This window comes from Mauremys reevesii, linkage group 3 (genome assembly GCF_016161935.1).
Source record: "Mauremys reevesii isolate NIE-2019 linkage group 3, ASM1616193v1, whole genome shotgun sequence".
NCBI classification, from domain to species: domain Eukaryota; kingdom Metazoa; phylum Chordata; order Testudines; family Geoemydidae; genus Mauremys; species Mauremys reevesii.
The window spans coordinates 112,580,480-112,596,795 of NC_052625.1; the positions used below are offsets into that span (position 1 = coordinate 112,580,480).

Below are 16,316 nucleotides of genomic sequence, written 5' to 3' on the forward strand. Positions count from 1 at the left end.
AATAATGCCTTATTCCTCTAGCAATATTACTGAGTCCAATGGCATTGCTTGAGAAAAACGGTACCTGCTGACCTTCAATTTTGGGCACCCAAGGCATGACCCTAAGCCAATGAACTCAACTGAAAGACTCCCATGGACTTCAATGGGTTTTTGGCTCAGTCGCCTGTAGAATGTAATAGATTTCTCTGCAAAGAAAGTAAAGTACCTTACTCTCCATTGAGCCTGATAATTTTATTCTCTGAATTTATAATGTGGAATTCAACTTTACTTACCTATTCGTTATTATATTTACCTCCTTTGTAAAGCACTTTAAGATCCATGGATGAAAAGCACTATATAAGAGGAAGGTGGTGATATTAATAAATAATAATAAATATTTAATGGCAATAGCAAAGTAATCAGCACCTTACTTCTATAGTGAGGATCAGCCTCTTTTTCCATCCTTCCAGGTAACACCAACATTGCTTTATGGGTCGGTCAGCGGGGTACTCTTGAGTAGATTGGCTGTCACTCTGGCCAAGACTTGACACAATAGAAAAACTTCAGAATGTGGAAAGTACTGGAATAGGACCCTAAATCTAGGCTTCTATAATAATACATAGATGGCTGAACTAAAGTGTTCCAAATGCTATCCTGATATGTGCACATGTGGCTGTCAGGCAAAAAGAAATCAAGGGGAGGCACAGGCAAATATCCAGTAATGGACCAATATGTTTGACAAATGTAATGTATGATATTTCTAGATATGGAGAAATCCTATATATGCAGGGGGGGAAAAACAGTCTTACCATAGACACAGATATACATTTTATTTTATTTCAAAAAATAGCAAATGTATTAAGAACACGAACCAGAAAGTTATTAAAAGCTTCATAGCAAAATATTTAGCCAACTCTGTTACAATATATAGGCTTGAGGTTCTAACAAGTAACACTATGCCTCAATTCACTGAGCAAGTAATGGAGCCGGAAATTAAAAAAAGAAATATTTCTGTCTTTCATCTTTCATGATCAACTGAAGTACAACATTCCAACTTTTGATTCTTTTTTGGGGAAAGCCTTTAAAAAAAAACACAATTCCTGAGTATTTAGGTTAAGTGAAAATATCAAACACCTGTTAAAGATGACCAGTTAAGGCCCCAATACTGCTTGGTGAATGGTGGAAGGAGTTCTCAAGTGTGGCTGTCATGACAGGATCAAGGCCTAAATGGCTTAATGGAATAAATGAAAACTTTCTAGTAGAGTCATTCATATTAACTTTCTTAGCCTACAACTGCAACTGTGAAGCTTGCTTTGCTGAGAGAAACCTTTTGGTCTTAAACGTCAATCCTTTGCACAGGGGCGGCTCCAGGCCCCAGCACACCAAGCGCGTGCTTGGGGTGGCATGCCGCGGGGGGCGCTCTGCCGGTCGCCAGGAGGGCGGCAGGCGGCTTCGGTGGAGCATCCGCAGGCGTGCCTGCAGGAGGTCCACCGGAGCCGCGGGACCAGCGACCAGCAGAGCGCCCCCCGCGGCGTGCCGCCGTGCTTGGGGCAGCGAAATTGCTAGAGCCGCCCCTGCCTTTGCAAAAGCTTTCTATGCAATTTATCACAGCTAAACCTCCCCTGAGCCATCAAGCTATAATTATGCAAAATATACAAGTTTAAATTTAGCCAATTGGGCTTTCACATTAACATTAGTGTAAATATTGAATTGTAGTTTGTTGTTTCAATTTTTTCAAACATAGCAATCCTGTTATTTAAGATTTGGTTACTATAAACACTATATATAATATATTTAATTATTCTCTTTAGATTTTTGTCACAATATCATACTGTACATCTAACTCTAAAATCCTGTTATTCATCATGTTCATATTTTTAGTTAATTTTGTCATTTTATTTGTAAAGCTGTTGCCAATTAATGCACTTTGGATAACTAATCCCAGAAAAATCTGCAAATTTCTAAGCCATGGTTATTCTACATATGATTTTCTTGAATTGCAGTACTAAATTATAGTGGATATAGAAAGTTATCACATAAAGCATAGTTAACTGGAATTCACAACACTGGTATTCAACTTGACCATTTACAGTGAGTTCACAAAAATGGTTTTAATCTGCCCAATTTTCTTCTACCCTCCCTCCCCAACATGTAAACACAATGACATTCTAGGATTGCAGTTACCAAGATGTATCATATGTAAAAGAAACTATCTAGAATGTGTGTTTGGATTTGGCAATTCCAGTAGATACTGCTATTCACTTTCCATCCTAGACTGGAAGCATCATTGTTAGAATGTTGCAATCACTTAAAAAACAAACTAGAAGCTTATGGGAGCTCCAATTCTGATGCAGGTTTCTTGACTTTTAGTGATGAAAGGTCATGTGCTTATACAGAAACAAAAGAGCAACAGATTGGAGAATATGGGATCTGTGGCACGAACATATATTTGAGTAGTGATAACATACAGTATTGCAGTTGTATGTTACTAACACATGAAACTCTTGGCATTACAGAGATGATGATCTCTGTTCACACAAGCCAATCTGAATTTGGTAAAAACAGGCTTGTGCCAATTTCGCTGAAAAAGAAACACTTGTCAAAATATTTTTAAAAATACTGTATGATGTCTTGTAAATTGTAATTTAAATATTAAAATCTTGTTTCTGAAGTTCCCCGCTTTAGGTTGTTACTCAAAAATTCATCATGTTCAAAACTCAAATTATTATGAGATCTTGATATCATAAGAAGCTTTTCCTTATTAGTAAAGTCCTTTTTAACTGTGGCTTGTGGTACAAGTAACCTATCCATTGGGTCCTCTTTGTTTTCTAGTTTCATGTATCCTTTACTGTTGCTTCGATCCAATCTGGGCCAGCTGGGGTGTTTTCTTTGTTCAGCTTGGACAGTGAGTGTAGACGGACCCCTCTCTAAATCCAAGGATTTTGAATGTGCAGACAGAAGATGCAAAGATGTGTTGGACCCAAATTGTTTTCTGGCAGCACCAGGTGATAAAAGTTTTCCAGTGCTTGGTCCAAGAGTCATAGAAGATTTGAACTGACTGGATGGAGATTCTACAAATGAATTATTTCGGGGTAGCATTGCACAGGTAGGTTTGTAGGATTCATTGGTATCAGTTAATGGAATGGCTAGAGAGTCCATTGACAAATTTCTAGATTGGCTTCTAGTGATCTCAGAATCCTCAGTGATATTGTCTATACTAGGTTCATCAATAACACAGTTATTTAGTTTAATTACAGGCAGTGTGAAAGCGCTAATGGAGGATGATACAATTGACTTCGTTTCACACTTTATAGAGCTACTATTTTTGTCATCCATTGATTTGCTACTGTGAGGGTAGAGTCCAAAGACAGAGCCAGAATGCTCAGTCAGCAAAGGTGGTAGAAGGTTAGAAGTGTTCTTGTCTTCATTTATGGCAACTTCATCTTCTTCAGCCGAACTATCCATTCGAAAGTTACTCCTGAAGCCAGAGAAAGGTGCAATTGTGTTTGCAGCCAATCGCGATGCATATGAGTTCCCACTGTGCTTGAAATCACTTTCCCCCAATAAACCAGTGTAAGCGCCATTCAACTGCTTTTGTTCCTTGATTCTCAGACTGTGCATGTCTATTACAGTGGAATATATGTCTCTCATATGTATGATTTTTGTTTCCTTGTCACGATTTTCATGTAGGATGGCATTTGCACAAATAAATATAAAGATTCCAATGCCCATAGTAAAGGGGCCCAACATTTTCATCTTATCTGAGTGTAAATGTTGTTCAAAGAAACGAAATATAACTCCACCTTGGTTTGTTATGACCTGGGTTTCATTTAAGGCTAGACTAGTTTCAGGACTTAAAAATTGCTCCTTTTGTGGCCAGTATCCAAGGATAGCCATTGCAATTCCCATGAATGAGATGAGCACTCCTAAAACAAGAAAGAATCCTGACGGGGAGTAAAGTCGGATTTTGCCCCTGACAATTACTACATCAGCCCTGGGCCGGCGTCTGACTGGCTTTTTCTCTTCAGAAGTTGGTGATGTGGCAAGATTTAGTTGATGCTGAGATCTGGCAGAGTCTTGCCTCTTTAAGGCTGCCAGCCCTGTTATTACTCCACCAGTTGCTATCATAGTTCTATATTCTGCCCTGGAAAAGAAAACAGAAATACTAATATAAGTAATTTCAATATAATATACATATACATTTGTTAATCAGACATTTACTTTTTATGAAAATAAATATTATTTTAAAAAGCCATTACATTTTAACAGCTCTTCATAAATGGCAACTTTCACATGTACATGGAATTTGAGAAAACTAACTGTTTTTTGAACACGGTAAAGCTAGGTAATATGCATGGCCTAATTGATAGAAATATAGTGGAAAAGTAATAAGATGGTGAGTTATCAGGAGTATATAAAATGAAATTATTGAAAATGCTTAATATATGGCATCGTTCAGAACTGGTCTCCAACAAAGCAATCGACTTTATCTCATACCATTTTCATATGCGTGTTAGCTAAAACTTCAAGATTGTCTAAAAATGCTTTTAAAAGCTGTGAAACAATCACAGTTAGTGTGAATATTAATTGTACTGAATATCATCTTTAGGACAATGATTTTATCATAGATTTTAGTGTATTTTTAAAAATACATTATATTATTACTACTACATTATTAATTTATTAATACTAGATTTTAATTCCTAATTACAGGATCATTTTTGCCTTTTCCTAATAATGCTTGCCTTATCCACATGGCAATCCTAAGGTTTTTCCATTGTTTGTTTTCATTGATTTTTCATGGAGCACAAGGCACCATGGTTTAGTTTACATCCTTCTTTCTGAATCAGCATCATCTAGTTGTCTGAAGTAAGTTTTTCCCCTTAGGTTTACCTGTATGCCCGGGTGTCTATAAATGATGTGGAAAACTTCAACAAACACTGTTTTAAAAAACTATCAGGAGGAATGTGCACAGCTATAGAAATTGTGCTTGTCAGATCATTACATCTGAGAGTGGCCAAGAAAGTACCCATCCAACAAAATACAGGGAAATAAAACTTTATTTTGTACAAAATCTTTCAGAATGCTTTCCAGGGTTAAATAATACATCAAATAATGTTAACAAATAAGAGAGAGAGGATGAATAATTGAAAGATACGAGACAGGGAGTATAGAAATGGTGCTCAGGTGAAATGGAGACCTGATTAGGCTGAGATACACAGGAAGATAGTTTTAAATGGCTGTAGAGGAGAAGGCTCTTGCTCCAAGAGTGATGAGATTTTGTGAATAGACAAAGAGAAAGCTGAGTGACAGAGAGGAATAAAGAAAGACAAGATCTGTGATTTATAGAACCATAGACCCATGGAGTTAGAAGGGACCACAAGGATCATCTGGTCCAATCCCTCCACCCCCCCACGCCTCCTACCAAGACGCAGGATTTGTTTGTGTTTAACCATCCAAGACAGATGGCTATCCAGACTCCTTTTGAAAAATCTCCAGTGAACGAGCTTCCATGACCCCCATAGGCAGTCTGTTCCTTTGTCCTTCTGTTCTTAGGGCTTGGCTACACTTGAGAGTTACAGCACTGGTGGTGGCTTTACTGCGCTGTAACTTACTCCCCGTCCACACTGGCAAGGCACATACAGTGCTGTATCTCCCTGGCTACAGCGCTGGCTGTACTCCACCTTGGCCTGGGGAATAACGACTATAGCGCTGCTCTTGCAGTGCTGGGGTGCCAGTGTAAACAGTGATTAATCTTACTACGCTGTAACTGACCTCCGGAACCTTCCCATAATGCTTTTTAAGTAAAGATAACACTCTGTGTTTTGTTGTGATGCCTCTCTTTGTTTTGTTGTGAACTCAGGGGCTCCCAGAGCTGTTTATCTAAAAAACAAACACAGCTACTGTTTGCTCCAGCAGAGGCAGGCAGGGGGATGAATGTCCACAGCTAGTGTTTGCTTTAGGAGAGAAGCAGCCTGGAGGGGGGGGGGGTCCGTTTTGGAGCAGCGGCTTATCTGGTCTGAAGGCTATTTGCATTTAGTGAATGAGAGAGGGGTGGGGGAAGGGGTCGAAATTTTTAAAATGATTGAAGGTTGGTGCTGTGTATCTTCAAGTCCTTAGAACTTGCAAGGCAGGGAGCTGACACAGTGTCAGCTCCAAAAATCCACTCTCTCTGTCTCCCCCACACTCCCTGTCACACTCCACCCCAGCCCCCTCTTTTGAAAAGCACGTTGCAGCCACTTGAACGCTGGGATAGCTGCCCATAATGCACCACTCCCAACACCACTGCAAATGCTGCAAATGTGGCCACACTGCAGCGCTTTCCCTACACAGCTGTACGAAGACAGCTTTAACTCCCAGTGCTGTACAGCTGCAAATGTAGCCAAACCCTTAGTTAGGAAGTTTTTCCTGAGATTTAATCTAAATTATGGTAGTTTTTAAATATAAGAGGGCAGGTTCTGCCCTTTGACTCATGCATACAACACCCTTTGGCTTAACAGGGTGTCATATGTGCACATCTAAGGACAGAATTGGCCCAACATGGTAACAGTTAACATTACCACGACATGAATGGTGAGCGGGTAGAACTGTTAGAGAATGGGGGCAAGGTAGGAGCACTTCTCCAGAAGAAATGTGTCCAGTGTTCATTATTAATTGTTCAGACATTGCTTAGTGACTGGAGAGAGAGCAAGAGCGAGAGAGATAGACATCCTAAGCTACCTAACTGCTTCATTGTTATTAAGGAATAGATACCGTATTTTCCGGTGTATAAGATGACTTTTTATACTAAAAAACAACCCCCAAAAATCGGGGGTCGTCTTATACGCCGGGTATAAACAGCTTCGGATACTGTATGTACCGCGCTGAGCCAATCCCGGCAAGCGGTGTATTCTATTAATGCATACAAAGCCTGCTCGGATTGGCAAAGGTTGTAATAGCCCGCCTCTCTGACTCAGCCAATCCGAGCAGGCTTAATAGATGACACCGCTCCCGTGAACGCTCCGCCCTCCTTCTCCTCCCCTTCCCCGGCTTCCCGCGAATCAAATGTTCGCGGGAAGCCTGAAAAAAGGAGCCGGCAGGTAAGCCGGGCGTGTGGGGGAGGGGGCGGGACGGCTCCTCCTGGCCCTGGCCGAGCGCCCCAGCCCGGTCCCAGCCAAGCACCCCCGGCTCGGGCTGGTCCCGCCTGTGCGGCTCGGACCTGGCCCAGCTCGGGCCCCGCGGCTGCGGCTCAGGCCCGGCCAGGGGAGTCGGGCCCCGCGGCTGCGGCTGCGGCTGCGGCTCCGGTCCCGGTGTCAGCCCGGGGAGTTGGGCCCAGCGGCTGCGGCTCCGACCCTGGCCCCCGGCAGGGGTAAGAGGCCAGGGCCAGGGCTGGGACTGGGGCGGGGGAGGAGGGGTTGGATCGGGCAGAGGTTCTGGGGGGGCAGACAGGGGATGGGGAAGGGGGGGTTGGGTAGGTGCCACGTGGGAGTTCCTGGGGTCTGTTGGGATGGTGGTGGATGGAGTCGGGGCAGTCAGGTGTTGCCTCGGAAGGGGGGGTAGTCTTATACGGCGAGTATAGGCCAAAACCTATGTTTTAACTGGAAAATTAGGGGGTCGTCTTATACGCCCAGTCGTCTTATATGCCGGAAAATACGGTAGCTTCTGTGACAAGTCTCGGAGTTTTGCGTGAGTAAAGATTGCCAACTTGGGTACACAGAGTACTTTATGAATTTTGGAGAGCAAAAATCACAATCAGATGTCAAGTTTTTTTAATAAAACTTCAGTAGGAATTAGGTACCTAAGTCTCTTAGACGTCTTTGAAAATTCCTGCCCCTGTAATTAAACTGGAGCTGCATTTCAGTGCTGTTTTGGTAACTTCAACGTGTTACTGCCATGTGGTCTCTTGCATGCTTCAGAAAAGACACATTCTAAAAATATATGTAATTTTAAAAACTCCAGAATGGAGAGTAAAAATAACTGCGTATTTAAGGTTCAGATTTTTTTTTTAAAAAAGATAAATGAAAACAAAATTTGCTCAGACGCATATGTGCTTACGAGGTTTGTGCCAAAACACAATCAAACATCAAGATGACTCTTCTCAATTTTTGTAAAACATTGTTTTGGATTCCAGACAAAAATAAACAGGACCTAGTCTGTGGAAAATGTTTTCTTTTGTTAGGGTTCAATTTAAATGTAATTAGTTTTTCTATAAAGTAAATGAAGAGAAGCATGCCATAACAATACTAATATTGACAGGTAGAACTAACCTCTGCATGTTAGCCTATTATCCTTCTCCAGGTCCCAGACATTTAGGATGGGATTTTTAAAAAATACATAAACTCAGGACCACAAGTCCCCAATTTCCTTTGGGCACACAGTCATTTACGTACTTCTGAAAATCCCACACTTAAATGTCCCCAGTTTTATAGAAAATGCTTCCCATTTGCAGACTTCACAAAGGTTGCAGAAGAAAAGCATCTACTATTCATTATTAATTGTTCAGCAATAATGTTTAGCTGATGGAGAGAAAGAGACACATTCTAAGTACCTGATTCCTTATATTCTTTAAGGACAGATTACTCCTTCTCTCTCTGGGAAAACCTGTAGTAGGAGGGGGCTGCAGGACTCGAAAAGTCTTTTTGCCAGAGTAACAGTTGAAAACAGAGACTACATTCCCTTATTTTTCCTATTTTCTGACGTCACTCTCATAGAATTACTTCTAAATGTATAGCCAGAAAAATCTCTCTCTCTCTCTCTGCCTTCCCCCTCCCATTACCCCCTCCACCACCAGGTTTATAAAGCAAATAAGGTGCAGGGCTGGCAAAGATTTAAGCTTCACCTTGGTGCTAACAGAAATGGCTAGATGCTGATCTCACTTACCTCCATGTAAATCTGGAGTAACTGCACAGAAATCAATGTAATCACTATGGACTTAGATTGGCAGGAGATCAAAACCTGGCTTTATAAGAAAGGATAGCAATTAAACTTTACATAGCAATGCTCCAATACATCACATCTTCGTTTATGGTACAATGTTTTATCTACTTATTAGGATGAAATGCATTTTAACATTAGGAAGCTTTTTACAAACTATATTACAGGGGTAGGCAACCTATGGCACGCGTGCCGAAGGCGGCACACGAGCTGATTTTCAGCGGCACTCACACTCCCCAGGTCCTGGCCACCGGTCTGGGGGGAGCTCTGCATTTTAATTTAATTTTAAATGAAGCTTCTGAAACATTTTAAAAACCTTATTTACTTTACATACAACAATAGTTTAGTTATATATTATAGAATTATAGAAAGAGACCTTCTACAAACATTAAAATGTATTACTGGCACGCGAAACCTTAAATTAGAGTAAATAAATGAAGACTTGGCACACCACTTCTGAAAGGTTGCCGACCCCTGCTATATTATATGCATGTTAAAGAGGAATTACAGATAACTCCAGTGTATCTCTATATTCAGTTTGACTGAAAAGACAAATCTCTGAATGCACACATCTGAACAAGCAAATCTTAAGAGATTTTGACTCAGAGCTGAAGTGGAGTATGTTAAAAGTTTCAATTAAATCTGTTATTTTGGTGGCTTTCTGAGTGACATTACAGCCCTGCTATAAAATGGATCAGATAATGATGCAATGGATCAGAAGGAGAAAGAGAGGGGCAGATTTATATTAATAATTATTAATCATTTGTATTACCATAGCACCTTGGAGCCCCAGGCCTAGCTCAGGGACCCATTGTGCTAGGTGTTGTACAAACCCAGAACAAAAAGAGGGCCCCTGTCCCAAGGAGCTTACAATCTAAGTATCAGACAAGAGACAGCAGGTGAATTAAGACAGAGAGGAGTAGAAGAAAACAATGAGACACTATTGTTTAGCATGATAGGCAGTGGTCGCAGCACAATTTTGGCCTAATTCATTTTATAAAACATAACATCTTCAGCCTGCTGGTGCAAAAGCACCAGTCACCATCCAGCTTTTAAAGAACAAAGATTTTTTAAACTTCTGACCTTCCAACTTGTTTTTGTACTAGTTTTCATGCAACAAAAATGTCAGCTCCAAAGACAGTTTAGTGATTCAGCCAGGAAAGAGAGAATGCCCCAGATTCCCTCTCTATTAAGGCCATTTTGCACTGTGCTACTGCTGCAGGAAGGAACTCAAATGTGAAATTGCAGAACTGTAGTCTGTAACCTCTCATTTAAATCAGCTTTTATACCAGATGACTGGAGAATAGCTAATGTGATGCCAATTTTTTAAAAGGGCTCCAGAGGTGACCCCGGCAATTATAGGCTTGTAAGCCTGACTTCAGTACCAGGCAAACTGGTTGAAACTATAATAAAGAACAATATTGTCAGACATATAGATGAACATAATTTGTTGAGGAAGAGTCAACATAGTTTTAGTAAAGAGAAATCATGTCTCACCAATCTACTAGAACTCTTTGAGGGGGTCAACAAGCATGTGGACAAAGGGGATCCAGTTGATATAGTGTACTTAGATTTTCAGAAAGCCTTTGACAAGGTCCCTCACCAAAGGCTCTTATGCAAAGTAAGCTGCCACGGGATAAGAAGGAAGGTGCTCTCATGGATTGGTAACTGGTTAAAAGATAGGAAACAAAGGGTAGGTATAAATGGTCAGTTTTCAGAATGGAAAGAGGTAAATGGTGTCCCCCATGGGTCTGTTCTGGGACCAGTCCTTTCAACGTATTCATAAGTGATCTGGAAAAAGGGGTAAACAGTGAGGTGGCAAAATTTGCAGATGATACAAAATTACTAAAGATAGTTAAGATCCAGGCAGACTGCGAAGAGCTAGGGAAAGGATCTCTCAATACTGGGTGACTGGGCAGCAAAATGGCAGATGAAATTTAATGCTGATAAATGCAAAGTAATGGACATTGGAAAGCATAATCCCAACTATACATATAAAATGATGGGGTCTAAATTAGCTGTTCCCACTCAAGAAAGATCTTGGAGTCATTTTTCCACTCAATGTGCAGCAGCAGTAAAAAAAGCTAACAGAATGCTGGGAATAATTAAGAAAGGGGTAGATAATAGGACAGAAAATATCATGTTGCCGCTATATAAATCCATGGTACGCCCACATCTTGAATATTGTGTGCAGATGTGGTCACCCCATCTCAAAAAGATATATTGGAATTGGAAAAGGTTCAGAAAAGGGCAACAAAAATGATTGGGGTATGGAACGGCTTCCGTATGAGGAGAGATTAATAAGACTGGGTCGGCTTGGAAAAGAGACGGCTGAGGGGAGATATGATTGAGGTCTATAAAATCATGACTGGTGTAGAGAAGGTAGATAAGAAAGTGTTGTTTACTACTTCTCATAACACAAGAACTAGGAGTCACCAAATTAAATTAATAGGCAGCAGGTTTAAAACAAACAAAAGGAGGTATTTCTTCACACAATGCACAGTCAACCTGTGGAACTCCTTACCAGGGGATGTTGTGAAGGCCAAGATCATACCAGAGTTCAAAAAAGAACTAGATAAATTCATAGAGGATAGGTCCATCAATGGCTATTAGCCAAGATGGGCAGGAATGGTGTCCCTAGCCTCTGTTAGCCAGATGCTGGGAATGAGTGACGGGGATGGATCACTTGATGATTACCTGTTCTGTTCATTCCCTCTGGGGCACCTGGCATTGGCCACTGTCAGAAGACAGGATAATGGGCTAAATGGACCTTTTGTCTGACCCAGTAGGGCCATTCTTATGTTTTTTTATGTTCCTAAAATTAGCCTAGTCAACCACAGGGGGATCACTCCAATTTGGCAGGAATCTACAAGGGCACAGAGCTGGTGTATTAGCTCATGCATCCTATTCTGTCTGCTGACAGCAAGGGAGCACAGCCAGAGCTTCTCTGTCCCCAGTAATCTCTGGAGTCTGTATCAGCCCCTCAGAGCCTGTAACAATGTATGCTGGGCCTTTTAAGGTAGGCTTATGGCTCAGCACAATTCTGTTCCTCTGGCAAGGCTTCATGGAGATGTTGCCCAAAAACATCTAATGGGAGTTATAGTGTACTTCTCAGGGTATGTCTACACTACGGGATTATTCCGATTTTACAGAAATCGATTTTTGGAAACAGATTGTAAAAAGGCAAGTGCATGCGGCCACACTAAGCACATTAATTTGGCGGTGTGCGTCCATATACTGAGGCTAGCATCGACTTCTGGATTGTTGCACTGTGGGTAGCTAATCCATAGTTCCCGCAGTCTCCCCCGCCCATTGGAATTCTGGGTTGAGATCCCAATGCCTGATGAGGCCAAAAATTTGTCGCAGGTGGTTATGGGTAAATGTCGTCAGTCAATCCTCCCTCCGTGAAAGCAACAGATGACAATCATTTTGCATTCTTTTCCCTGGATTGCCCAGGCAGACGCCATAGCACGGCAACCATGGAGCCTGTTCAGCCTTTTTTCACTGTCACCGTATGTCTACTGGATGCTGCTGACAGACGCGGTATTGCAGTGCTACACAGCAGCATCTCCTTGCCTTTGCAAGTTAGCAAAGATGGTTACCAGCCATACTGTACTGTCTGCTGCTTTGCAAGTTGGCAATGACAGTTACCAGTCATACTGTACCATCTGCTGCTGTCATGGGTGCTCCTGGTCGGTCGGCGGTGTCTGGACAAAAATGGGAATGACTCCCCAGGTCCTTCTCTTCTTTAAGTTTTGTCTAATGGAGAGTCAGTCCTGCCTAGAATATCAGGCAAGCCTACTAAAGAACCAGAGAGGCAAACGGCCACTCCAGGTCAGAGCCCCAGACATCCTGCAGAAATGATGAGCTGCATGCCATTCTAGGGGGTGCCCCTGCAACAACCCCACCCGTTGCTTCCCTCCTCCCCCACCCCTCCTCAGCTACCATGGCAGTTATTCCCCCATTTGTGTGATGAAGTAATAAAGAATGTATGAATTTGAAACAACACTGACTTTATTGCGTCTGCAAGCAGAGATCAAAGGGGGGAGGGGAGGGCGGTTGGCTTACAGCGAAGTAGAGTGAACCACCATTCTGCACTTGCTCAGCCTACAGCTGAAAATGGGAATCTGTGATAAGCACTAGGATAGAAGCACAGGCAGGACTGAATCTCCATTTGTGTATGTGCCTTTGGTTGTCACTGGTAAAATACAAAATGTCCCAGGATATGTATGTTGGGGGACAGTTCTAAACAGCAGCTTAATTTTTTTATTTTCGGCAAAATGTAGAGGTCTAAGTATCTGACTGTGAGCCCTGGTAACAAGGGGTAGGCGCGACCGCGCGGTGCTGCTGACTGGGAGAACAGCCTGAGGCAGAATGGCCGGTCAGACCAAAAGTCCATCTAGCCCAGTATCTGTCTACCGACAGTGGCCAATGCATCTCCATCCTCTGCGAACAGAGGCTAGGGACACCATTTCTACCCATCCTGGCTACCACCAATTTATTTTATCCCTTTTATTTTTTGTTATTTATAGTCCCCTCCTCCCACCCCCTCCCTCCTAGTTTGAAGTTGTGACTGACTGTGTGTGAGAAGAGAAGAACTTTTTTTTTTTTAAACCTGCTGCCTATTAATTTCATTTGGTGACCCCTAGTCTGTATATTATATTAATAATAATATAACTTTTCCTTATCCACTTTCTCAATCACTCATCATGATTTATATATCCTATATCATCCCCCTTAGTCTTCTTTTTTCCAAACTGAGAGTCCTAGCCTCTTTAATCTTTCTACCCTAATCATTTTTTTTTTTTTTTTTTTTCTTTTTTCTTGCTTCTATTTCTTTTTTTTCTTTTGAGAGACCACATCTGACATCTGTACACAGAGATGATCATGGATCATGGATTTATATTATATAATATATATATATATTCTCTCTATCTCCTTTTCCCTTTTTTTGATTCCCTAACATCCTGTTTTTTTTTTTTTCTCTGCACACACACTGTGATCTCTTCAGAGAACTATCCACATAAAACTCAGATCTTTTTTCCTGACTTGTTGTAGCTAAATTAGCCCCCATCATGTTGTATGTATAGTTGGGGTTATTTTTTCCAATGTGCATTACTTTACATTTATCCACATTAAATTTCATTTGCCATTTTGTTGCCCAATCACTTAGTTTTGTGAGAATCCTCCAGCTGCCATGATATTCCATGCAGGACAATGTTTTTGACCCTTCAGGCATTGGGAGCTCAGCCCAGAATTCAAATGGTTTTTGGAGAGTGCAGGAACTGTGGGATAGCTACAGTCGTCAGTCGCTCCTCCCTCTGTGAGCGCCCATTTGATTCTTTGGCTTTCTGGTACGCTTGTCTCAGCTCCTTAAGTTTCACGCAGCACTGTGTTGAGTCCCTGTTGTGGCCTCTGTCCATCATGGCCTTGGAGATTTTTTCAAATGTTTTGGCATTTCGTCTTTTGGAATGGAGTTCTGATAGAACAGATTCATCTCCCCATACAGAGATCAGATTCAGTATCTCCCGTACGGTCCATGCTGAAGCTGTTTTTTGACTCTGGGACTGCATGGTCACCTGTGCTGATCAGCGCTCCACACTGGGCAAAGAGGAAATAAAATTCAAAAGTTCGCGGGGCTTTTCCTGTCTACCTGGCCAGTGCATCCGAGTTCAGATTACTGTCCAGAGCGGTCACAATGGTGCACTGTGGGATAGCTCCCGGAGGCCAATAGTGTTGAATTGTGGCCACACTAACCCTAATTCGAAATGGCAATGTCTATTTCAGCGCTACTCCCCTCGTCGGGGAGGAGTACAGAAATCAATTTTAAGAGCCCTTTATGTCGACAAAAATGGCTTCGTTGTGTGGACAGGTGCAGGGTTAATTCGATTTAACGCTGCTAAATTTGACATAAACTCGTAGTGTAGACCAGGCCATAGAGAGGAAGAAAGGAAGACCTGGTGAGTAGCAGCTACTCATGGGTCTCTCCGGTGAGGAGATGACTGGAGCCTGGGTAGGGTCTGAAAAGAGCAGCCTGGGATGGACAGTGGGAAGAAGCCTGAGAAGGGCTGAGGATGAGACCTAGAGGCATGCAGGGCAGTAAGGACACATACACACACACATACACACTGTGTATATATATATATATATATATATATATATATATACATACGCACTGCTATGTGAGGATATAGTCTATGTCACAGACAAGAAACAAATCCACGGAGCTAAAGGAAGAGTGAGAAAATAAAAATGGCAAGAAATTCTATGGTATACGAGAAAAGGCTGCTTTACAAGGGGGCATAATAATAAAGCAGTTGTATTGTTTGAAAAGGAAAGAAGAAGAAAAATGGCATGTGTGTACAGGAAAATAAACCCAATGGGATTAGAATATCTTGTGCTTGCTTATAATTGATTGAATTTCCAGTTTGTTTGAGAGCTGGCTGTGTAATTTCTTCTATTTACTTTGGTTTAGCTTAAATAAGGTACTACCCAGCATGAGTAAAGTGGCAGAATGTGGCTCTAAGCCATTTCAGCATTTTATTTTATATAAAGTCATTGTTTCAATCAAAATCATTGTGGTCAGAAGCAGGTATTAGCTATTTGTCCAAATATCTGTATTGAATATACCAGTTCATTCATAGTTATCAGTCCTAATTTCTAGGAATTAGAAAAAAGAGTCCATGGACCTTTAGATGAAACAGGTACAGTGTTTTTCATCTTTTATGTCATAAGCTATATCTGCTTGTGATACCACTGAAAGAAAATCTTTGTGTTGAAAACTTTAGGAGCTCATTTTAATTTAAACTGCGTAGGTGAAGGACGTGGGTTTGTACATATTTATACGCATTCGTCTTTGTTCTGCTTTTGTCTTCTAGAGATTGAGAAATAGGGGTAAGGAGCTTCTTCTAGAATTAGAACAAAGGATACTGGAAGATAATTCTGTAGCTCAGCATCTCTAAACCTAAAATCCCAAATATACAAAAAACGAATGGGAATTTAGATCGAAGCTAACATGATGCAGATGAGAGTGGAGATTAGACATCAACCATAAGTCATGAAATAAATATTTCAAAGGATTCTGACACCTCTGAGGTGCAGCATGTGGTGGTGCCGAATAGAAGGCTTACTCTCTGGGGTGTAAAGCAAAGACGAGGTTTGTATGACTTGGCATATGAGATTGGATATGAAGTCAGTGCATGGTTAAACACTCTGGGGCTCAGAGTGCCAGAAGTTGGATGAATGCAGTTTTCCCCCTAAAACTAAACAAAGAACAATGCCCAAAACACTCAGAAATAATTTAGTTTATAAATATTGAGCTAATTTACTTGGTCCCTTAATCCTTGTCCCATTCACTTCTGTACACTGACCCAGCGTAAAACAAATAAGAAGGTGAATTTAAGCCACAAACATTTGTGGAGCAT

At 41.4% G+C, this 16,316-nt stretch overlaps 1 protein-coding gene across 8 annotated transcripts in view; it reads right to left on the reverse strand.

The window, feature by feature from the left end:
- Positions 1-1,521: 1,521 nt before the first annotated feature.
- The window catches only part of TMEM200A (transmembrane protein 200A), a 71,246-nt gene continuing 56,451 nt past the window's right edge, over positions 1,522-16,316 (reverse strand). For 3 of the 8 annotated variants that reach the window (XM_039531971.1, XM_039531975.1, XM_039531974.1), the window contains 2 exons: positions 8,839-8,917; positions 1,522-4,123 (listed from right to left, as the gene is read on the reverse strand). In XM_039531971.1, coding sequence (XP_039387905.1) covers positions 2,632-4,107 — 1,476 coding nt within the window. In that variant the 5' untranslated portion in view covers positions 4,108-4,123; positions 8,839-8,917 and the 3' untranslated portion in view covers positions 1,522-2,631. The remainder of the gene's footprint in view (positions 4,124-8,838; positions 8,918-16,316) is intronic. The other 5 variants (XM_039531977.1, XM_039531978.1, XM_039531979.1 and 2 more) reach the window with 2 other exon arrangements.